The sequence below is a fragment of the Ovis canadensis genome, chromosome 3 (genome assembly GCF_042477335.2).
Source record: "Ovis canadensis isolate MfBH-ARS-UI-01 breed Bighorn chromosome 3, ARS-UI_OviCan_v2, whole genome shotgun sequence".
In the NCBI taxonomy this organism is placed as follows: Eukaryota; Metazoa; Chordata; class Mammalia; order Artiodactyla; family Bovidae; genus Ovis; species Ovis canadensis.
In genome coordinates this window covers 91,823,146-91,847,703 of record NC_091247.1, presented here as the reverse complement: position 1 = coordinate 91,847,703, position 24,558 = coordinate 91,823,146, and the positions used below count along the sequence as shown (strand labels likewise).

The 24,558-nt window shown below is 40.9% G+C and overlaps 1 protein-coding gene and 1 long non-coding RNA gene across 3 annotated transcripts in view; one reads left to right on the top strand and one right to left on the bottom strand.

Moving 5' to 3' along the window:
- NLRC4 (NLR family CARD domain containing 4) overlaps positions 1 to 24,558 on the bottom strand; it is a 47,108-nt gene that overhangs the window by 12,970 nt on the left and 9,580 nt on the right. The window contains exons 2-8 of the mRNA XM_069583617.1: positions 22,816 to 22,941; positions 20,701 to 20,961; positions 17,808 to 19,802; positions 6,762 to 6,854; positions 6,443 to 6,613; positions 3,740 to 3,832; positions 2,933 to 3,100 (exon numbers count right to left, since the gene is read on the bottom strand). Coding sequence (XP_069439718.1) covers positions 2,933 to 3,100; positions 3,740 to 3,832; positions 6,443 to 6,613; positions 6,762 to 6,854; positions 17,808 to 19,802; positions 20,701 to 20,961; position 22,816 — 2,782 coding nt within the window. The 5' untranslated portion in view covers positions 22,817 to 22,941. The remainder of the gene's footprint in view (positions 1 to 2,932; positions 3,101 to 3,739; positions 3,833 to 6,442; positions 6,614 to 6,761; positions 6,855 to 17,807; positions 19,803 to 20,700; positions 20,962 to 22,815; positions 22,942 to 24,558) is intronic.
- LOC138437063 (uncharacterized) lies at positions 353 to 24,558 on the top strand. 2 transcript variants are annotated; one of them, XR_011255750.1, is made up of 5 exons: positions 353 to 2,129; positions 3,777 to 3,877; positions 18,059 to 19,816; positions 20,303 to 20,402; positions 23,668 to 24,558. It is a non-coding gene; the product is annotated as an uncharacterized lncRNA (long non-coding RNA). The 2 variants fall into 2 exon arrangements; XR_011255749.1 differs by lacking the exon at positions 353 to 2,129 and having other exon boundaries at positions 2,973 to 3,877.

Sequence of the window (24,558 nt, the reverse complement as noted above, 5' to 3'; positions counted from 1 at the left end):
TGACTCTTTGCGATCTCAAGGACTGTAGCCCACCAGGCTCCTCTGTCATGGGATTTTCCAGGCAAGAATCTGGAGTGGGTTGCCATTTCCTACTCCAGGGGGGTCTTCCCGATCCAGGGATCAAACCTGGGTGTCCTTTATTGGCAGGCGGATTCTTTGCCACTGAGCCACCTGGGAAGCCCTTATACCTTTGGGGGGTGGAGGAAATGGCTGGAGAGGAGTCACGCCAGCACCTGCACGCTCTCGCTCCTTTCATCAACTCTTCTGTCTCTAGCCCTCTCCCTGCTTTGGTCTAACAACTTTCTTATGCCTCTGCTTCTTTTTAAAAACATTTTTTTTGGCCTTGCTGCATGGCATGAGGTGTCTTAGTTCCCTGACCAGGAATGGAACTGGCGGCCCCTGCAGAGGAAGTGAAGAGTCCTAACCACTGGACTGCCAAGGAGGTTCCATGTCTCTGTTTATAAAACAGGGATAATAGTTATGTTTTATTAGGTATATAATGGTAATTCCACAAATTCTTTTTAAAAACACTTTGAGAATAAATTAGTTCTTCATTTTGTCATTTTTTCACTTGCATCGGGGTACATCATTACAGGTAAATTCCCAAGAGTCAGCTGTCTTCTGTTATATTTATATTTCTCATTTACATATGGACGCTGTTAGGCACTAGGCTATTAAAGTGAAATGGCAAATTACTCCCTTAGCTTAGTTCTTAATGAACCCACCACAGCATCTCCTCCTCTGGTCTCAGTAGTCAGCCTCGGAAGTGGGCAAGTTAAGCCACTACCTACTTACAGATTTGAAAGATGATAGAGTCTCTATGTAAAAATGCCTTCCCTCACCTGTAATTCTAATTCTACACACTTCCCAACAGCCTCCTTGAAAAGACATATCCTTTCCAACTTGCTTTAGGTATGAGGTTACCTGAGAAGGATTATTTTATTAGCTAATTAGCCTGTCACAGAAACCCCACCTGCTTCCAAGATCACCCAGAATAGCAGAAGGTCCTGAAAGAATGACACCCAGGATGATATGATTTGATGGTGAAGGGAGCAGGTAGAGGAGATGGAAGTGGAGTTAGAAATGAAAGGAAGGAGAGGACTTCCCTGGTGGCCCAGGGGTTAAGAATCTGCCTACCAACGCAGAGCACACAGTTCCGTCCCTGATCCAGGAAGATCCCACATGCTGCAGAGCAACTAAGCCTGCAAGCCGCAACTACTGAAGCGTCTGTGCCCTAGACCCTGTGTCCCACAACAAGAGAAGCCACCACGATCAGAAACCCAGGCACTGCACCCAAGAGCAGCCCCAAAGGCCAAGCACAGCAGCAGAGACCCAGTGCAAGCAAAAATAAATAAAAGAATTAAGGGAAGGAAAGACCCAGAATCTCAGCACCACTAAGAATTGCAGACCCTTTGGGCAGCCTAAGGAATTAAAGACACACACATCTCTAGGAGAAATTTTTAAAAGAGGGAGTTAGTCTTTAATGAGTACAGAGTTTCAGCCAGGAAAAATGAAAAAGTTCTAGAGATGGATGGTGATGGTGGTTGCTTAAGAACGTGAATTCCACAAAACTGTAGATTTTAAAATGGTTAAAATGGTAAGTTTTATGATGTGTATCCTACAAATACTTTCTAGACAATCTGGGAGGGAGATGAAGGCAGTCAAGGCTGTTTTTACCAATTCTTGGCCTTAGGTAATGTAGTCAGCCTTCAAGTTGGCTCCAATGATCCTCACCTCCTAGTGTCCACTCTTTTGTGTTGTCCCCTCCCACACTGGGATGGGCTGACATGAGTAACCACAGGACACAGCAGAGATGACCCCAGAATGATCTTCCCAGGCTAGGTCATAAAGGATATTGCAACATCTAACTGATTTCTCTTTTGGATCTCTTGCTCTGGAGAGAGTGAGCTGCCATGTTCTGAGGACATGCAAGCAGTGTATGGAGAGGTCCAGGGATGAGAAACTAGTGCCCCATCCAACAGCCAGCACGAACCTGCCAACCCAGTGAGGAGCCACCTTGGAAGCAGGTTTCCAGCAGCCCCAGGCAAATCTGTACTGTAATCCCATGACACAAAGCCAGAACCACCCAGCTAAGCTGCTTCCAAATTCCTGACCCACAGGAATGCGAGGTAATGTTTATAGTTGTTGGTTCTGTAGTTTGTGTAAGCCACAAATTTTGGAGTCATCTTACACAGACATGATAACTAATACAGAGAGCGTGGGGACACTTCAGCTGCCTGAGGCTGTTGTGTCTTCAGTCATCTATTTATCTTTTTTTGTTCCTGGGTTATTTTGCAACTTCTTAAATGTATTCCATGATCCCATTTACATTAAAATTGCACTTGGGCTTCCCTGATGGCTCAGATGGTAAAGAATCTGCCTGCAATGCAGAAGACATAAGAGATGCGGGTTCAGTCCTTGGGTTGGAAAGATCCCCTGGAGAAGGCAATGGCTATTCACTCTGGTATTCTCACCTAGAGAATTCCATGGACAGAGAAGACTGGGGTTACAGTCCATGGGGTCACAAAGAATTGGACACGACTGAACGACTAACACATTCTTTCTTTCTTTTCCTTACTTGTTTTGAATACCCAACAAGTGGCTTAAACATATTTCCCAAGATTGGAGGGGCCTTGCTGAATTTCAGATAGTTAAGGCCAGGAAGAGCAATTCCTAACATAATACACCTTATCAGATAATGTGAATGTTTTTCCTTTAAGCACTTCAGGTAAAATGCTTGAAGACAGGTCAGTTGTCTTCGATCATTTTACTCTTTAACATATGTGAACACTCTTTCAATATGTTTGTATAAAAAAGAGGAGTCAAATAAATAAGCAAATCAGATGCTAGCTAACTAACTAAATAGAACAAGCCAACTGAAGACCTTTGTGAGGGCTAACTTCCTTTCTCTTAGCGCTGTATGTATACCTACCTAGAATTCTAATCTCTGCATCTGTGAGTCTCCAGTTTTTCAGCCCAAGCTTGACGAGCTGTGGGACCTTCTTCAGTTGCTCCAACAGTCTGGCCAGACTGACTCGTACATCACCACACCAGGGCAGCATCAGAACGGTTAGCTGTTCTAAGATGTGCAGCCTATCAACTTGAAGAACCAGGGAGCAGTTTCAGAAATTGGATCCATCTCAGAATTGATAAAGGATGAAGGGATGTGAGAAAAGGAATGATTATTATCTCTGAAGCCTGCTCAGTGCGCAATAAGAATCTACTTGTTTTTTGGTTAATATTTTTATGGGAAGTGTTCAAAAATATACAAAAATATATAAAACTATATGTACTAATATGCCAACTTTCAACAAAAAACCAAATCATGGATAATCTTGCTTCATTGTCATCAAATTCCTTCCCTTCTATATTATTTTGAAACAAATCTCAGACAGTAGGTACCAGGTTGTTTTATTTTAACATAATCACAGAATTGTTATCACAGCTTAAAAATCTTATCACTAACTTCTTAAGCAAATTTGCCTTGAATGTCACTCTCAGACACTAGCTCCCTGGAAGGAGGCAAGCAAGTGGGAATCTCAGGTGCAATGATATGGGAAAACTAATAACTCAAAAACCATTGGCCCATATTCTTCAAGAGTAGTTTAAATAAGGGCTACATTGACTTATGTAATGACCTTCATTTCACTGAGGTCCATCTAGTAAGGCATATGTGGATAAAAGAAACTGCTTTTCTGACCTTTTGAGTATTTGGTTTTGGCTAAATTGTCATTCTTACTTAGTTGCTGAAGAGCTTCTTTTCCATCCTTTTCCAGATGATTTTCAGATAAATCAAGAATGCTCAGTTTGGCCAAGTTATGAAGATTCTGAGCTGGAAAAAAGAAATTTCAATCCAAAACAAGACTTTCAGGGAACTGTAAGTGCATTTAAAAATATCCTTAGAAGAATTCTGAGTCCTTGTTTTCTTTGTTGGTAGCATATAAAACATTATTTTACTTGATTAATATAATTATTCCAAAAAAGTCTCTGGAAAGATTTAACCCCCAGTTGCCACAGCTATGATTGATGCACATATATTTCCTGGTCCTAAGTTCTGACTAAAAACTTAAATTCACCATAAGCCTAATGCAGCCTGGAAGATAGTTTTTATGTTATTTTAGTAAAGTCACTCTGCTTTTCTAGGCTTCACCAGCTTCATATTTAGAATGAGGAAGTTGAAATGGATAAACTCTTGAGGTTGCTTATAATCCTAAATACCCTATCGTGCAGGAGAAACAAAGGAATAAAAACCAGATAAGATGAGCTGTTCTTTGTGTACTCAGTTTAGATAATTTTGTTAATGTCATAGTTGTGATGCTAATAATAAAAACTTAGAAATTAAAAAAAGACAGATGAAAAAACAGAAAACAAATAGCAAAATGGCAGCTGGAAATCTATTCATATAAATAATTATATTAACTGGATTAAACATTCCAATTAAAGACAAAGATGAATAAAACTAGATTTTCTTTTTTAAAGCAAGACCCAACTCCATGCTATCTATAAGGGATGTATTTTAATAACAAAAATACAAATATATTGAGGTTAAAATTTTGGGAAACCATATTACATGTAAACATTAATCATAAATGCCATTGTTAGGCAGTTACAATAAAAGGAGTCCAAAATGGCAGTGACTAAAAGACAAAGAAAGGGGAAAGCCTGTGAAAAAGGAACAAAGGAAAATTTGGAGGACTGGAGTGAGAACCTCAGGTGGAGCAAACACTCTGCCTTCCTGGCTAGCCCTAGTTTGCATATGGCAGGCTCAGAGGGTAGGAGACAAAACCGTAAAAAAGAGGGAGTCAAGCCAGGTGGGGCCTCTCCATTGCGGTCAGCCCGCCTTCACACCTCGAGGGTGTACTATCCTTTGTTTGCTGAATAAAACTCTGAGCTGTAACACTGGTCCACCGTTTCAAATCTTTGTTACAGCAAGACAGAACAGACGAAATTACACTCTCCTGACACTATCATTCTAGTGAAGAACTGCTTAATTCTTTTCTTCATTTTCAGATATTTGTCATGGTTGTTTAGTTGAAGTTTTTCCTATCAAGACTGATTGGAAATATCCCCTTTAGAAATTAGTCAGTTTTTTAATGAATACATACTCTTGTTATAATATTAGCTATTATTGTTTTTAATCAATCATATGAACCCTTTTCTTAGAGTAAAGCATCTTCTGTGATTTGGTTTCAAATACAAAGCGTGGGACTTCCCTGGTGGCTCAGTGGTAAAGAATCTGCCTGCCCATGCAAGAAACATGGATTCCATCCCTGGTCCAGGTTGAGTCCACATGCCACAGAACTACTAAGCCTGTGCACCACAGCTACTGAGCCTGTGCTAGGGCCTTGGAGCTACAACTACTGAAGCCTGTGTTCCCTGGAGCCTGTGCTCCTCAACAAGAGAAGCACTTATAAATAATTTTTTTAAACCTGCAGAGCTCCTCTTAAAAGGGGTACAGCTGGTATTTTCAGTTCTAAACCTGTCTCTCCCCAGGGCAAGTGAAGAAGTAAAGGAGTGTGCTCATCATTCTTATGCTTCTCATTGTTTGTCTGGCCTTTTTTAATCCCTAGGTATCTCTAACTTTTGGTTTACACTGGCATATACATAATTTTCTTAGGAAAGTTTACAGATTCTTAGCACTTGTTTATTCTGTTTTTTAAAGGGCTAGACCATCTTTCCCCCAAAATCCTAAATTGAAAAAAAAATCTAAATTGACCATATCTAGCTTATCCAGAAATATGCAAAAGTTTCTCCATACTTGGTATATATACCCTTTAGGAACTCAAGACTCAGCTCTTATATTGATGCATATTACCTCCATCTTAACAAGGCAATAGGTAAGAATTAGGACAGAGAACATTTAAGAAGATCCTTCTCTCTCTGCTTCTCAATCACTTATTTATCAATTTAATCAAAATTTTATTAAGCAGTTATTATATAACAGAATGTGCCAAGTTTCAATCACTCATTTCTTATTTTCTTCCTCTTTACCCTCTCTTGGGCTTCCCTGATGGCTCAGCTGATAAAGAATTCACCCGCAGTATGGGAGACCTGGGTTCGATCCCTGGGTTGGGAAGATCCCCTGGAGAAGGGAACAGCTACCCACTCCAGTATTCTGGCCTGGAGAATTCCATGGACTATATAGTTCATGGGGTCTCGAAGAGTAGGACACAACTGAGTGACTTTCACTTTCACTTACCCTATCTTAAAATGACATCTTCAATTATCTCAAAATTCTCTACTATTATTCATCCATAATAAATTTTCATTCCAATCACAGAGAAGATCATAAAAATAGGTTAGGTATTACCTAGAAGTCTTTATTATCTTTTCCAATTTCTCTAAAGACTAAATTTCCATTTGAGAGATGTAGCATGCCCTACTATAAACATATCGCATGTTTTTTTACTGTTTTCATTCAGTTAATGTAGGCAGCAGTTACCTAGGGTTTTCACAGCATTTCCTGACAGGCAGCAGGAGACTAATTGAATTTCTTTAAGGTCACAGGGTTCAGCTGATAGAGTCTTGACTATGTAATCCATTCCTTCCCCTATATCAGACAAGTGGGTCAAATGAAGTAAGCACATCTTTTTCAGATTCGTCAGACCTTCAGCTGCAAACCAATGGAAAAGAAATGCATTAGGACACCAAGGACATAAAGGCCTTCTTGCATTGTATAAACACAGTCAGTGTCAGAGTCTTAACTGTTCTTATTATTAAACTTATATTAATAAAAATATTAGAGAAAACAAAAATCTGACCTAGTTTTAAAGCATCTTCCTCATTCATCTTAATGTTATCCAGTATGAGCTTCGTAAGATTCTTCAAATTACCTAAACTGTCAGTCAGACCACCTGCCAAAAGAAAAGGGATTGGTGTTCAGCTGTCATTTACTAGATTTCCAGGACCAATCAAAAGAATTTTGTTCTACCATCGGCAAGAAATGTTCATGAAATTGAAACACAAATATATAATTTTTGGTCAGAGATGGAAGCATGTCTTCCCAATATAATGGAATTACACTGGAAAGGTAATTGGGAAATCTCCAAACAGGTGGAAATTAAACAACACACTTCTATACAAGCATCAAATAAGTCTCAAGGAAAATTGGATAATATTTTGAAAAAATATTTTTAAAAACTAAAATATATCAAAATCACAGGTTAACAGTTGCTTAAAGGGAGGTTTAGAGCACTGAATACTTATATTGGAAATAAGGAAAACTTTCCAATCAGAAACCTAAGCTTACTTAAGAAACTAGACAGAGAAGAGCAACATAAACCCAATAGAAGAAGAAGCAATGCAATAATAAAGGGCAGAAATTGATAAAAAATTGCAAACAGATAAACAATAGGGGAAAATCAATGGAAACTAAAAGCTGTATCCATGAAAAGATCAATAAATTTGATAAATTTCTAGCAAGACTGATAAATAAAAAATGAAGAAAAACAAATTACAAATATCAGAAATGAAAAGGAAGATAACAATACAGAAATCACAGATGTTAAAAGAATAGAGAAAAATATGCATAAATTTGACAACACAGATGTGTGTGTTTTAGTCACTCAGTTGTGTCTGACTCTTGTGACCTCATGGACTGTAGCCCATCAGGCTCCTCCGTCCATAGGATTTTTACAGATAAAACTACACAATTTCTTTTTTTAATTACTTAATTTATTTTAATTGGAGGATAATTTCTTTACAATATTGAGGTGATTATTGTCATACATCAATATGAATCACCCATGGGTGCACATGTGTCTTCCTGTCCTGAACCTGCCTCTTACCTCCTTCCCCACCTCATCCCAGAGCACCGACTTTGAGTACCCTGCTTCATAGATCAAACTTGCACTGAAAACTACACAATTTCTTGAAAGCCCCAAGCTACTAAAATTTATCCAACATTACATAAATAACCTAAATAGTCCTATGTAACTAAGGACATTGAATTTATAGTTTAAAATTTTCTCAAAAAAGAAAGCTTCAAGCACAGATAATTTAACTTGAAAATTCTACCAAACATTCAAAGAAGAAATAACATCAATTCTACACAATAACTATCAGGAAACAGAAACACAGGCAACACTTCCCAACTCATTTTATGAAGCAGAAAATATGGAAAACTCAGCAGTGGCCACAGGACTGGAAAAGGTCAGTTTTCATTCCAATCCCAAAGAAAGGCAATGCCAAAGAATGCTCAAACTACCACACAATTGCACTCATCTCACATGCTAGTAAAGTAATGCTCAAAATTCTCCAAGCCAGGCTTCAGCAATACATGAACCATGAACTTCCTGATGTTCAAGCTGGTTTTAGAAAAGGCAGAGGAACCAGAGATCAAATTGTCAACATCCACTGGATCATGGAAAAAGCAAGAGAGTTCCAGAAAATCATCTATTTCTGCTTTCTTGACTATGCCAAAGCCTTTGACTGTGTGGATCACAATGAACTGTGGAAAATTCTTCAAGAGATGGGAATACCAGACCACCTGACCTGCCTCTTGAGAAATCTGTATGCAGGTCAGGAAGCAACAGTTAGAACTGGACATGGAACAACAGACTGGTTCCAAATAGGAAAAGGAGTATGTCAAGGCTGTATATTGTCACCCTGCTTATTTAACTTATATGCAGAGTACATCATGAGAAACGCTGGACTGGAAGAAACACAAGCTGGAATCAAGATTGCCAGGAGAAATATCAATCACCTCAGATACGCAGATGACACCACCCTTATGGCAGAAAGTGCAGAGGAACTCAAAAGCCTCTTGATGAAAGTAAAGAGGAGAGTGAAAAAGTTGGCTTAAAGCTCAACATTCAGAAAACGAAGATCATGGCATACGGTCCCATCACTTCATGGGAAATAGATGGGGAAACAGTGGAAACAGTGTCAGACTTTATTTTGGGGGGCTCCAAAATCACTGCCGATGGTGATTGCAGCCATGAAATTAAAAGACACTTACTCCTTGGAAGAAAAGTCATGACCAACCTGGATAGCATATTCAAAAGCAGAGACGTTACTTTGCCGACTAAGGTCCATCTAGTCAAGTCTATGGTTTTTCCAGTGGTCATGTATGGATGTGAGAGTTGGACTGTGAAGAAGGCTGAGCACTGAAGAATTGATGCTTTTGAACTGTGGTGCTGGAGAAGACTCTTGAGAGTCCCTTGGACTGCAAGGAGATCCAACCAGTCCATTCTGAAGGATATCAGCCCTGGGATTTCTTTGGAAGGAATGATGCTAAAGCTGAAACTCCAGTACTTTGGCCACCTCATGCAAAAACTTGACTCACTGGAAAAGACTCTGATGCTGGGAGGGATTGGGGGCAGGAGGAGAAGGGGACGACAGAGGATGAGATGGCTGGATGGCATCACTGACTCGATGGACGTGAGTCTGAGTGAACTCCGGGAGATGGTGATGAACAGGGAGGCCTGGCGTGCTGCAATTCATGGGGTCGCAAAGAGTCGGACACGACTGAGCGAATGAATTGAGCTGAACTGAACCGAACCATTAACCAATGTGAAACTCAGACAAAGAAAATAAAACAAAAGAAAACTTTGAAGCAGTATCACTCATGAACATAGAAGCCAAAATTCTCAACAAAATATTACCAAGGAGTTCAGTCATGCATAAAAAGAATATTATACTACCACCAAGTGAGCTTCATACAGGAATGCAGGATTGTTTTGATATTTGAAAATCAATCCATTCACTATATCAACAGTCTAGAGAAGAAAAATGAAGTGATCATATAAATTGACACAGCAAAAATATTTGTTATGATTTAATAACTATATAATGAGAAAAACTTTCAGCCACCTAGGAATAGAAGGAAATGTCCTCAACCTGACAAAAGGCATCTTAAAAAAAAACAAAACAAAACAAAAAATGGCAATTAATGAATGTCATACTTAATAGTGAAAGTCTGAATGCTTTCTCCCTAAGATTAGAAACAAGGGAGGATGTTCACTCTCATCTCTTCTGTTCAACACTGTGTACTGTAAGTCATATCGATGCAATAAGGCAAGACAATGAAATAAAAAGTATACAAATCGGAATGGAAGAAATAAAAATATTCTTTTTGGAGGGGGCATGAAATAAGTTTATCATAGATACAGAGTACAATATCAACACACACAAAAATCAATTGTATTTCTGCTGCAGGGTAGGAGGCACTGTGGCAGTGCCAGCATGGGAACTTTGAAGGAGCTCCTCATTATCTTCATTACCTCCAGCATAGTTTGGTCTCAGGTCAAACAACAGGGAGGAAACACAGCCCTGCCCATCAACAGAAAATTGGATTAAAGATTTACTGAGCATGGTCCCGCCTACCATAACAAAACCCAGTTTCCCCCACAGTCAGTCTCTCCCATCAGAAAACTTCCATAAGCCTCTTATCCTCATCTGTCAAAAAGCAGACAGAATGAAAACCAAAATCACAGAAAACTAATCAAACTGATCCCACGGACCACTACTACTGCTACTGCTAAGTTGCTGCAGTCGTGTCCAACTCTATGTGACCCCACAGATGGCAGCCCACCAGGCTCCCCCGTCCCTGGGATTCTCCAGGCAAAAACACTGGAGTGGGTTGCCATTTTCTTCTCCAATGCATGAAAGTGAAAAGTGAAAGTGAAGTCGCTCAGTCGTGTCCGACCCTCAGCGACCCTATGGACTGCAGCCTTCCAGGCTCCTCCATCCATGGGATTTTCCAGGGAAGAGTACTGGAGTGGATTGCCATTGCCTTCCGATTGTCTAACTCAATGAAACTATGAGCCATGCTGTACAGGGCCAACCAATATGGATGGGTCATGGTGGAGAGTTCTGACAAAACATGGTCCACTGGAGAAGGGAATGGCAAGCCACTTCAGTACTCTTACCTTGAGAACCCCATGAACAGCATGAAAAGGCAAAAAGATAGGACACTGAAAGATGAACTCCACAGGTCAGTAGGTACCCAATATGCTACTTGAGGAGTGGAGAAATAACTCCAGAAGAATGAAGAGACAAAGCCAAAGCAAAAACAACGCCTAGTAGTGGATGTGACTGTGATGGAAGTAAAGTCCGATACTGTAAAAAGCAATATTGCATAGGAACCTAGAATGTTAAGTCCATGAATCAGGGTAAATTGGAAGTGTCAAACAGGAGATGGCAAGAGTGAACATCGATATTTTACGAATCAGTGAACTGAAATGGACTGGAATGGGCAAATTTAACTCAGATGACCATTATATCTACAACTGTGGGCAAGAATCCCTTAGAAGAAATGGAGTAGCCCTCATAGACAACAAGAGTCTAAAATGTAGTTCTTGGGTGCAGTCTCAAAAACGACAGAATGATTTCTGTTCGTTTCCAAAGCAAGCCATTCAATATCACAGTGATCCAAGTCTATGTTTCAACCAGTAATGCTGAAGAAGCTGAAGTTGTGGTTCTATGAAGACCTGCAAGACCTTCTAGAACTAACACCCAAAAAGATGTCCTTTTCATTTTAGGGAACTGGAATGCAAAAGTAGGAAGTCAAGAGATACCTGAAATAACAGGCAAATTTGGCCTTGGAGTACAAAATGAAGCCAGGCAAAGGCTAACAGAGTTTTGCAAAGAGAATGCACTGGTCATAGCAATCACCTTCTTCTAACAACACAAGAGAAGACTCTACACGTGGACATCAACAGATGGTCAATACCAAAATCAGATTGATTATATTCTTTGCAGCCAAAGATGGAGAAGCTCTATACAGTCAGCAGAAATGAGACTGGGAGCTGACTGTGGCTCAGATCATGAACTCCTTATTGCCAAATTCAGACTGAAATTGAAGAAAGTAGGGAAAACCGCTAGACCATTCAGGTATGACCTCAATCAAATCCCTTATGATTATACAATGGAAGTAACAAATAGATTCAAGGGATTATACCTGATAGAGTGCCTGAAGAACTATGGATAGAGGTTCATGGCATTGTACAGGAGGCAGTGATCAAGACCATCCCCAAGAAAAAGAAATGAAAAAAGGCAAAATGGTTGTCTGCGGAGGCCTTACAAATAGTTGAGAAAAGAAGAGAAGCTAAAGGCAAAGTAGAAAAGGAAAGAGATACCCATTTGAATGGAGAGTTTCAAGGAATAGTAAGGAGAGATAAGACAGCCATCCTCAGCGATCAATGCAAAGAAACAGAGGAAAACAACTGAATGGGAAAGAGTAGAGATCTCTTTAAGAAAATTAGAGATACCAAGGAGACCATTTCATGCAAAGATGGGCACGATAAAGGACAGAAATGGTATGGACCTAACAGAAGCAGAAGATATTAAGAAGCAGTGGCAACATTACATAGAAGAACTATACAAAAAAAGATCTTCATGACCCAGATAATCACAATGGTGTAATCACTCACCTAGAGCCAGACATCCTGGAATGCAAAGTCAAGTGGGCCTTAGGAAGTATCACTAGGAACAAAGCTAGTAGAGGTGATGAAATTCCAGTGGAGCTATTTCAAATCCTTAAAGATGATGCTGTGAAAGTGCTGCACTCAACATGCTAGCAAATTTGGAAAACTCAGCAGTGGCCACAGGACTGGAAAAGGTCAGTTTAAAGGCAATGCCAAAGAATGCTCAAACTACCACACAATTGTCATCATCTCACACGCTTGGCAAAGTAATGCTCAAAATTCTCCAAGCCAGGCTTCAGCAGAATGTGAACCGTGAACTTCCAGATGTTCAAGTAGATTTAGAAAAGGCAGAGGAACCAGAGATCAAACCACCAACATCCATTGGATCATCGAAAAAGCAAGAGAGTTCCTGAAAAACATCTACTTCTGTTTTATTAACTATGTCAAAGCCTTTAGCTGTGTGAATCACAACAAACGGAAAAATTCTGAGAGAGATGGGAACACCAGGCCACCTTACCTGCCTCCTGAGAAATCTGTATGCAGATCAAGAAGCAATAGTTGGAACTGGACATGGAACAACAGACTAGTTCCAAACTGGGAAAGGAGTATGTCAAGGCTGTATACTGTCACCCTGTTTATTTAACCTATATGCAGAGTACATCATGCACAATGCCGGATGAAGCACAAGCTGGAATCAAGGTGCCAGGAGAAATAACCTCAGATATGCAGATGATACCAGTCTTATGGCAGAAAGCGAAGAACTAAAGAGCCTCTTAATGAAAGTGAAAGAGGAGAGTGAAAGTGTTGGCTTAAAATTCAACATTCAGAAAACTAAGATCATGGCATTCAGTCCCATCACTTCATGGCAAATGGATGGGGAAACAGTGGAAACAGTGACAGACTTTATTTTTGGGGGGTCCAAAATCACTGCCGATGGTGACTGTAGCCATGAAATTAAAATGTGCTTGCTCCTTGGAAGAAAAGCTATGACCAACCTAGACAGCATATTAAAAAGCAGAGACATTACTTTGCCAACAAGGGTCCATCTAGTCAAAGCTATGGTTTTTCCAGTAGTCATGTATGGATTTGAGAGCTGGACTATAAAGAAAGCTGAGCACTGAAGAATTGATGCTTTTGAACTGTGGTGTTGGATAAGCCTCTTGAAAGTCCCTTGGACTGCAAGGAGATCAAACCAGTCTGTCCTAAAGGAAATTAGTCCTGAATATTCATTGGAAGGACTGATGCTGAAACAGAAGCTTCCATACCTTGGCCACCTGATGTGAAGAACTGACTCATTTGAAAAGACGCTGATGCTGGAAAAGATTGAAAGTAGGAGGAGAAGGGGATGATAGAGGATGAGATGGTTGAATGGCATCACTGACTCAATGGACATGAGTTTGAGCAGGCTCTGGGAGTTGGTGTTGGACAGGGAAGCCTGGGGTACTACAGTCCATGGGGTTACAAATAGTCGAACACGACTGAGTGACTGAACTGAACTGAATTTCTGTAGTAGCAATAAATAATTGGTAACCAGATTTTTAAAAAAATATTAAATATTTATTTATATTTGGCTTCACCTGGTCTTAGTTGCAGCACAAGGGATCTTGATCTTCATTGCAGCCTGCAGACTCCTAGTTGTGGCACTTAGGATCTAGTTCCATGACCTGGAACTAGACCTGGAACTAGGCCCAACTGCATTGGGAGCAAGGAGTCTTAGCCACTGGACCACCAGGGAAATCCCATTAACCAGATTTTTTTAAATACCATGTACAATAGCTCCAAAAGAATGTAAAAGTATAAATCTAATAAAACATATACAGGATCAACATGATGAAAAATTCAAAATAATGAAAAAAAATTTAAGAAAAATCTAAATAAATGGAAAGAGAAACCATGGTCATAGGTTGAAATATTCAACATAAAAATTATGTTAATAGTGAAGAGTGAAGTCGCTCAGTCTTGTCCGACTTTTTGCGACCCCATGGACTGTATGTAGCCTACCAGGCTTCTCCGTCCATGGGATTCTCCAGGCAAGAATACTAGAGTGGGTTACCATTTCCTTCTCCAGGGGATCTTCCTGACCCAAGGATCAAACCCAGGTCTCCCACATTGGAGGCAGACGCTTTAACCTCTGAGCCACCAGGGAAGACCCTTCTCTCTAAATTAGTCTATGTGTGTATGTGCCAAGTGACTTCAGTCATATCTGACTCTTCATGAAGCTATGGACTGTAGCCCTCCAAGCTCCTCTGTCCATGGAATTCTCCAGGTAAGAAGACTAAAGTGGGCTCCATGCCTTCCTCCAGGGGGTCTTCTGGACCCAAGGATCGAACCAGTGTCTCACGTCTCCTGCATTGATAGGCATGTTCTTTACCACTTGCCCCACTAATTTGGGAGAACCCCAAATTAGTCTATGCTGCTGCTGCTAAATGCTTCAGTCATGTCAGACTCTGTGTGACCCCAGAGATGGCAGCCCACCAGGCTCTGCCATCCCCAGGATTCTCTAGGCTGGAGTGGCTTGCCCTTTCCTTCTCCAACGCATGAAAGTGAAAAGTGAAAGTGAAGTCGCTCAGTCATGTCCGACTCTTAGTGACCCCATGGACTGCAGCCTACCAGGCTCCTCCATCCATGGGGTTTTCCAGGCAAGAGTACTGGAGTGGGTTGCCATTGCCTTCTCCAAAATTAGTCTATAGATCAATGTAATTCCAACCAAGATCTCAGGGAGAATTTTTGGCAATATAAATGTGATTCTTCGGAATTCACTGCAAGTCTAGTAGTTAGAACTCTATGTTTTCACTACCGAGGGCTCAGATTCAGTCCCTGGTTGAGGAACTAAGATCCCACAGGCTATGAGCCCTAGCCAAAAAAAAAAGTGATTCTAAAATTTATATGGAAGAACAAAGGAACTGGAATATTTTGTAATTTTTTAGAAAAAGGAAAAGTAATTTGGAGAAATAATACTACACAATTTTATGACTTACTATAAAGCAAAAGTTATTAAGACAGTGGAGTATTGACAAGAAATAGGCATGGGTATTGGCAAATGAAAGATCAATGGAAAATAGTATTCAGAATTACACCCATACAACTATAGCCAAATAATTTGGGCAAGGATAAAAAGGTTATTCAAACATGAAAGAATTGTCATTTCAATAAACAGAATAACTGGATATCCATAGGGAAGAAAAATGAACTTTGATCTAAACTTAACACTTTACACAAATATTAACTCAGAGTGCGTCACAGATCTAAACATAAAACGTAAAATTTCAAAAGAAAATATGGAAAAAATCATGTTGATTTTTTGCAAAGAGTTCTTAGACATGACACTGAAAGCGTGATTCACAAAGAGAAAAAGTGGACGGCAATAAAACTTTTGTCCTATGAAAGACACTGTTAAAGAATGAAAAGACTACAGATTGGGAGAAAATATTTTCAAATCACTTATCTGACAAAAGACTTGTATCCAGAATGTATTAAAAAAAACACTTAAAATTCAACACTAAGAAAACAAATTAACCCAATTAAGAATGGGGAAAAACTTGAACAGACATTTCACTAAGTTGGCAAATAAGTACATGAAAAATTTTCAACTTTTATCAGCCAACTCTGATGAGATAACATGATGCATAGAGTTCTAGTTTCTCCATATCCTCACCAGCACTTGGTATTGTTGTTTCCTTTATTATTATTGTTATAAAATGAAAAAAAGAGACAAATAGGAAGACTACTAAGTGCTAGTGAGAATGCAGAACAACTGAAATTCTCATGTATTGCTACTGAGAATGTAAAAGGTACACAGTAGAAGATAGCTGGGAAGTTTCTTCAAAAGTTAAACAAGCACTTGTCACATGGTTCAGCAGTTCCAGCACTAAATATTTACCCAAGTGAATTGAAAACTTATTTTTACATACAAGTTTGCATAATAATGTTTATAGTAGCTTTACTTATAATTGCCCAAGCTGAAAATAACCTACATGCCCTTCAGTAGTGACTAGATCCTAGCTGTAAGAAAAAATAAATGCTGATTATAAACTCAAATGTCAGAGAGGGTGAGAGAGATGATGTTATTACAAGAAGTAGAACAGGTGACCTCTGTGTCTTACTGAAGATTATGTGTCTTGTCCAAAGAGCATAGGGTCAGATCATGAAGCTCTAGCCAGCTGTTACCAAGTGCAGTTGTCAAGTCTGTAATTTTCAAGAGCAATGAGACCTGTATTTTCATATGACATCTCCCAACTTCAAAATGGTGACAGCTCCTTCAAGGAAAAGAATCATTGTGAGGGGAGAGGGAAAGGAAGGAGACTTTTCATTATAGATTGTTTTATAATTTGGACCATGTGAATACCTTACTCAAAAAATAAATTTAAGATATTAAGAACAAAATATTGGCCAACAGGAAAAAAGAAATTTTTAATAATATGTAGATCAAATTCAGCCTGTAAGTGACCAGTTTGCCAAATTGGCACAAAAGAATTGCCATCAAGAGGAGACGGTAAGCCTGCTAGCACAGAAGGTAGTTTAATAGTCTGAGTAACTATCCAGAACCTGATAGAAGGGATTCTTGCATTGAGTAGAAGGTTGGAAAGCTTATCCCCTACATGGTGACAAGTGAGGCAGAACCAAAAGGGAACTCATTTGCGGATGAAAACCAATCTCAGATTACAGTCTCATAAAGCAAGGCTCCTGTCGACCCATAACTACACAGAACTCAGCAGCCCCTGCTCTGGTTAACAGGAGGGATCTAGACAGATGCGGCTGGTCTACACAGGTGACCCTCACCCTTAGTGTTATTTTGAATTTGGTGAAAACTCCCCTTTACCCAGAAAGATTTACCCCATATGTATTGTGTCTGTTGTCTCTAATTTCTTCATGTTAGACAAAACCTGTTCCCCAAATTTTCTTTCAGAATGAATGATGCTTGAGGTAGAGGTGGGACTGGGTGTGTGCTGCAATGTCCTAGTTAAGAGTCTAGTGACATGACTGGCCAGCAGCTTCTGCAGGCGATCAATTAATGGGTGGTTTTCCTCCCAGACTTCAAAGAAGGACAGGTGCTACTTGGTAGGAAAGCAGTGAGTGTTGGGTTGAGACAGAGATGCTGACAAGATGGAGGGTTCACAGAAAACAAGCTTAACCTACTGTACACATACACATGCACACACACACCTACATACACACACACTCACACACCACCATACACACTACCACATAGCTATGCAGTCAGACTATAGGGCTTCAGTTCTGGGAATCCACCCTAGGGCCTCCCAACATGACAGACTTCCCCCAGCAAGGAACTCTCTCCCAAGCCCTCCCACTTCCCTTCTAGGTCCTAACTCCTGGTAGAAACTATTGGAAAATTTCAGGCAAAACAAATGATAGCTAATATTTCTGCAGTAAATAACCAGGTTGGATTATAGCTTAAACTGCTGGTGTTCACGATACCTGGCAACTGTTGAATCTGTAGGTCATGAACACCCAAGGTCTGCAGGTTTGTCACAGATGTGATATGCTGCTCGTCTTCGAGGGTGAGGGGACTGGCTTCCACTATGAGGGAATGAATTTTCGTACAGGTGCTGAGGACTGAACTGAGGCTTCCAGCCATTCCGACACATCTCTTAATGTGCAACCTGAGGCTTGTAGCTGAACTGAATATTTTCTCCAGATATTTGACATCTTTCTTACTCAACTTGCAGAAATCCCGGAGTGTGACTTCCAAGGTCTTAAACTCCTGCTTCCCGTTGAAGAACAAAGACACAGCCCTGCTGGGAATGTAGGTTCCTGAGAACTCTTGATCCTGGGTCCTGCCTATGTCTTCTGTGGTCTTGTCCCACGAAGCCACAGTCCCCCCATAGAAGTCCAGTTTAACGAAGTCCAGAGCACTTGCACAGTTAGGCAAGTCTTCAAAGAAGTCAAATAAGTAGTCAGGGATATTCTCTGAGTTGATATATAAGCTTTTACCACGAAAGAAAGCTTCAAATTCATTGCTCAGGCTAGACGTGGATATACTCTCATGGAATAAGTTGATTCCACACTCTGGAAAGGAATTGATGTTTATGGCTTTCTGAATTTCTTGCACAGTGGTGCTTTTCATATTTTGCATAGATTCCTGCCTCCAGAGAGGCCTCTTGGTGACAGAAAGTCCCAAGAGACTGCCATGTTCATACACTGATGACAAGTGTCTCAGAACACTCCGGGTGGCTTCAGCAGATGAGCCGCACGTGTACAGAAGCAAGTTGCTGTACTTGGATGTAATGTCTGAAATGGAAACCATTTTCTGCAGGTGACCATTCCCCTTGGTCACCTCTGCTGGTTCTCCAGATGTCAGTAAACTGCTGAGTCTGCGTCCTGCTGTGTACTCCTGGAATGACTGATGAAAGAACTTATACTTTGGCTTGAACCGTTGCGCTGTGTATTTACAGAGGAGTCCTGTTGTCAGCAGGACATCCTCGTTCACATTGGACAAGTCATCTGGTTCGAAATCAAACCTGCGGGAGAACACACCCTCCAGAGCTAGGTCTCCACAGTGGTCCAAGCTCTGAGTGACTTCACTAGGAGCCAGCCCTTTACGTTTGTGCCTGTTTTTATTTATTAGCAGATCATAGAAGGCACAGAACAGCGTGGTTTGTGTGTGAGAGTGGAACTCACTTTTCCCCATCTGAATTGCACAAGTGATGACCACAAAGAGAGGGGTCTTCATTAGATTCCTCAGACACCTGGATTTCTGAATTTGGAGCAACAAGCCTTCAGCGAACTCCTTTCTCAGCACCTCCTGAATGAGAGCCTGGGCACTGCTCTCAGTCATATCCCCCACCTCGGCAATCAGTGCCCCAAACTGCCGGATGTGCCTCAGGCTCTCCGTGGTGGTGGTGACGATAACCATATTCTTGAAGCGGTGGTTTTCCTTTATCAGGGCTTCAATTTCTGGGCAGTTCTGGGCCTTGAATTCATTGTAGCCATCAAGGAGAAAAAGAACCCTCTGCCGTAACTTCAGCAGCGTGGCCATGAAAGTCTGCTTACTGATCACATCAGGTATATCCAGGAGTTGGTCAGACAGGGTTTTGAAGAGTCCACCCTGGGCCCTGCTCAGACGAAGAAAGAAGACTAATTTGAACTTGGCGAGAGCCTGGCACTCTCCGGAGGCCCAGAGCATGGCGATTCGCTGCAGCAGAGTGGACTTCCCTTTGCCTGATTCCCCTTCAATGATGCAGGGGCTCTGAAGAGTGTCCAGCAGGCCACTCAGGGTCAGCTGTTCCAGGCGGTGATGGTGTTGGTCCTTCTTCCATAGCACTGGTTCTGTGAAGGTGCTTTTCAAATTAAACATGATGTCAATATCTTCACCCAGGGGATAGAAGTTGAGAAAAGATAGGCTCTCATAGAAGTACTTTAATTCCTGAGCCAAATCATCTAAGTCGTCTTCTGACATCTGATGAAAAAGACCTGTTAGAGAAGAGGTGAGTTAAAAAGGACCCAGTTCTGTGTGTCCCCAGAACTTAGCGTTCAGGAGGAGGAAGGAAGGGGTGGTGCTGAGAATCTGACTTTAATTTCCTTCCCCAGTTCTGGAATGGCAGAAAGGGTTCCAGATATTTACTCCTGCTTTTCTGTGTTGGCCTTTACCCCCATTCCCCTTCTGTTTCTTCATTTCCAACACCAAACTTTGTAGCAGCTGATTGGAAAGGAGAGGAGCCAGTGTTTGGTATAAGGAATGTACATGAGACTAGTGGGGAAATGGCTTAGAATGATGGTCTGGTGACACTCAGCAAATCAAGAGTTAACCTTGATTAATATTTCATGAAAAGCAGAATCATGCTTCTTTAGTCAGTCAGGCTCTCTTTAGAGTGGAGCTTGGATCAGAGTAGGTAGTCACGGGGCCGCTTGTCCAAAGATGGTCCTCGTCAGATTGAGGAATGTTGAAAACTGCACTGACTTCTCTTTTTTAGGGGTGTGGGCACTTGGCATGACGGATCTTAGTTCCCTGACCAGGGACTGAACCTGTGCCCCCTGCAGTGCAGTGTGGAGTCTTAACCACTGAACTGCCAGGTGAGTCCCTGCTTTGACTACTTAAGTACCTTCATTATCCAATTTGATTCTGAAGTCAGACTATGCTAAATCATTTATTCCCTGACCTCGGAGTTTCTTATTTGGCTTCACCATCAAGTAATCTAGTGGGAGTGTTTTTCTCTTTCCTGAGAGTGTCTGAGCTTTTCCTGAATGTGACCAAAGCTCACAGCCCAGGAATATGAAAAGGGAGGAGAGCAGAGGCTCTGTCATGAGGATTATGGATCTTCTTCGTGGTTTATTCTCTTTGTAGAACATATAAAAGCAAACTGATACTTACTTAGTCCATGCAATTCCTGAAACAGAGGATAGTTCCACTTTTCAAGGGATTTAAGAAAGAGGTTACAGGCTTCTGAACCCTTCTTCAAAATCATGTGAATGATCCCTCTTGCAGCGTCCTGCTCAAACCTCTCGCCAAGAATGACACTTACTTCTTCGTAATTCATGACATTCCATACAAATAGCTCATCCAAAATTTGCTTTATCACAGTCATTCCCATCCTTCGAATGAGAACTTGACTGTTCTCCTTTATGAAGTTCACTGAGAAAGTGAGGGGAAATATACATATTTATTCATTTGTACAAAATATATATACTAGCATCATGTTGCCAGAGCATTAGGTTCATTCGTCCCCCACCACCACCTCCTTTGGACCTATCTTGAATTATGGGAATACCGAATGCTTGAATTCCAGGCCTTCAAGCAGAGCTCTGTAAAGCCCTTCATTCCTAACATCAGAGTCCTTGGTGAACAAGATGTTTTATTCTCTGATAACAAAGTAAAGTGAGTAATCTTGTCCTCACTGTACAAGAGTAAGGTCAGAGGGGCGAGATGTTGGGCTTTCAAACAAGGAGACTGGCATACAATCTGCCAGTTGCCACCATCTGTGTAACCTTGAAAAAGTGAAAGTGTTAGTTGCTCAGTCAAGTCTGACTCTTTGTGACCTCATGGACAGTAGCCCTCCAGGCTCCTCTGTTCATGGAATTCTCCAGGCAAGAATACTGGAGTGGGTTGCCATTTCCTTCTCCAGGGAATCTTCCCAACCCAGGGATCAAACCCAGGTTTCCTGCATTGGCAGACAGATTCTTTACCATCTGAGCCAACAGGGAAGCCTTGCCAAGTTGCTAAGCCTCTCTGAGCCTGTTTCAGTGCTGCACTGCCAACCATTGAAAACATTGCCTCTCTGAGGGAAAAGGCCCAAATTCATAGCACATACCAATGTGCACATTATATTTCCACTGTGGCCAATTTCAAGCTAACAATGTATGTCAGCTGGCTAGCATAAAGCATAAACATTTACCAATCAGGTCTCATAAAACAGTAAGAACCAGCTCCAGTATACCATTGGTTCCTTATCTGTACAATGGAGTTGAGAAGTTACTTATGAAGTTGTAGTGAGAATTCATGTGTAGTATTTCATAGAAAGTAATAGCTCAATAAATGTTAGCTACTATTGTTAGCCATTATTCTGTTGCCACCACTCAAAGGAGTAGCACATTTTATCTGAGGTGAAATTTGGTGTTTTCTGAAGAGTATCACTGCAAAACTCTCATCTCCCATGGTGAGGTTCCCTGGAAAAGCTGTCTCATGTCTGACTTGCCAAGATCTAACTCTCCGAGGCAGTCTCTGCCAGCTCTGAGAAATGTCTCTCTGGTGTCGTACTCTTAGACATTTGTCTGCATTACTTTTCTCCCGGGCTAGGCTGCTCCTGCTTTTCAAATCTTTCTTGACAAATCCAAGTGGATATCTGCTCCCAAAGACCCCACGGCCTCTTTGATCTGAACTGCATCATCAGGTGCTCAGACCTCCAGAGTCCCATCCAAGGTCCCCCTTGTCTCTGTCGCTGATCCCTACTGCTAACCTCAGCTGGAATGTCACCATGTTTTCTGAGATGGTACACATGTTCTATATTCGTACTGTCTAGCAGTGGAGCCATTAGTCATATGTGGCTACTGAGCAGTTGAAGTATGGCTTGTGTGACAGTGTGACTGAATTTTAAATTTTATTTAATTTTTGTTTATTTAAATTCACATCTTAAATAGACACACATGGCTACTTGCTGCTAACTGCATTGGACAGCATACTCTAGACATGGTCATCAAGGTGGAAAGAGTTACGTTTTGGTTGCCACTTAGATCTACACAATGATCGCGCAGGTGATGGCAGGGGACCAATATTTTAAAACCATCACTCTTTGTGGCTTATCTGTGGTTCTGCCGTTTATCCCAGGCCACCGTATTTATAACTGAATTCTTCAAATCACAAAAGAATATATGATGGGAATTCCATATATAACTGATCGAAGGAAGGCATAAATTGATTTTTCTATTCAATACCACCCATATATGAAAGCATACTATGTAATCAGGCAGATTTGATTTCTAGTATACTTACTTTTTCTGAATAAAAACTTCCCAGCTTTTTGTATCTAAAAGACAATATTATTTCCAAATGGAGAAATCAAATGTGACTCCAATATTATCCTCTTCTTTCTGTAAAATGGCTCCTCATTCTGTAAAACTAACAAGACAGAAGCTATCAGGAAGCAACCATTGTCACTTTCCCTTTTTTTTTCCACACCAAGAAGAACACAGATTACGTAATGTTTGACATCTGTTTTGTTTATTTACTGAAGTTTTTGAGACCTTTCTGTACCAGTTAAATATTAAACTGCTTCATTTTTTTTAAAAGATTTTTGATGTGGACCATTTTTGTAGTCTTCACTGAGTTTGTTACAACATTGTTCCTGTTTTATGTTTTGGTTCTTTGGCCAGGAGGCATATGGGGTCTTAGCTCCCTGACCAGGGATTGAGCCCACACTCCCTGCACTGGAAGGCAAAGTCTTAACCACTGGATCACCAGGGGCGTCCCCAAACTGCCTCATTTTAAAAATCAGTCTCATTGACGTGTACTTCACATGCAATAAAATACAAGGAACTTTCACAAATGTACACACCGAAGTTAATTTTACCCATCAAGATTTAGAAAATTCCCATCAGTGCAGAAAGTTCCCTTGTGCCTCTTTATAGTCCCCATCAAAGCAACCACTGATCTGATTTCTTTAACTATAAATTGCTTTTGCCTGTTCTAGCACGTGTGTGTGTGTGTGTGTGTGTGTGTGTGTGTGTAGTGGGAATTCCTAATAATGTACTTTCACAGCCTTGAGAAATTTCACAGAAATAGCACCTGGAAAAACAGCATATGTTAAGAAACTGTGTTAATGATTATCTTACATGTTTTTCTTAGAATAATCGCCTGTTACAAACCCCAAGACCAGACTCAGAAGGGAGTATGACTGGGATCGTGAAAGCATGGACCTTGGACACTGGGTCAGCGTCAGGCATGAACGCCGCCTACACACTTGCTTATTGTTCCCAAGACTAGCTGAGAAGGGGTGAAGCAAGGAGATCTGGACTATGTCAGTGTAGTGTCGTGAGAAAGATAAGATCAAAGAAAGTCTTGTAGTCTGCAATTAGGAATAAAACCTGGACTCAGAGTGGACTCTGCACCTCAGTCCAATAGAGGCTGCAGGTCCCTTGACCCGTTGCACCAGATTTTGTGTCTGTCTTCCTTCTCATCGCTTGCTGCTGGACCATTAGGGCAACATGTGTGCTCAGTTGTGTCCAACTCTTTGCGACCCTATGGACTGTAGCCCACCGATATCCTCTGTCTGTAGGATTTTCCAGGCAAGAATACTAGAATGGGTGGCCATTTCCTCCTCCAGGGGATCTTCCCAACCCAAGGTTGGAACCCATGTCTCCTGAGTCTCCTGCATGGGCAGGCAGATTCTTTTACCACTGAGCCACCTGGGAACCCCCTGCCCGTTCTAGAAGTTCATGTAAATGGACAAATGTAGTGTTACTCTTGTGTCTGGCTCCTTTCACTTACTATGGTGCTGTTAAATTTTGCCTTATTGTTTGCAGGTGTTGATAGTTCAGTCCTTTTTAAATTGCTGAGCTGTATTTCACTGTTGGAAAAGATCCATTTACCTATTAGTTCTGTTGATAGACATTTGGTTTGTTTCCAGTTTTTGGCTGTCATGAATGAAGCTTCTATGAACATTCATGGACAAGTATTTTTATAAACATATGTTTCTACTTCCATAAAATATGGAAAATAAAAATATGATTAGTACAA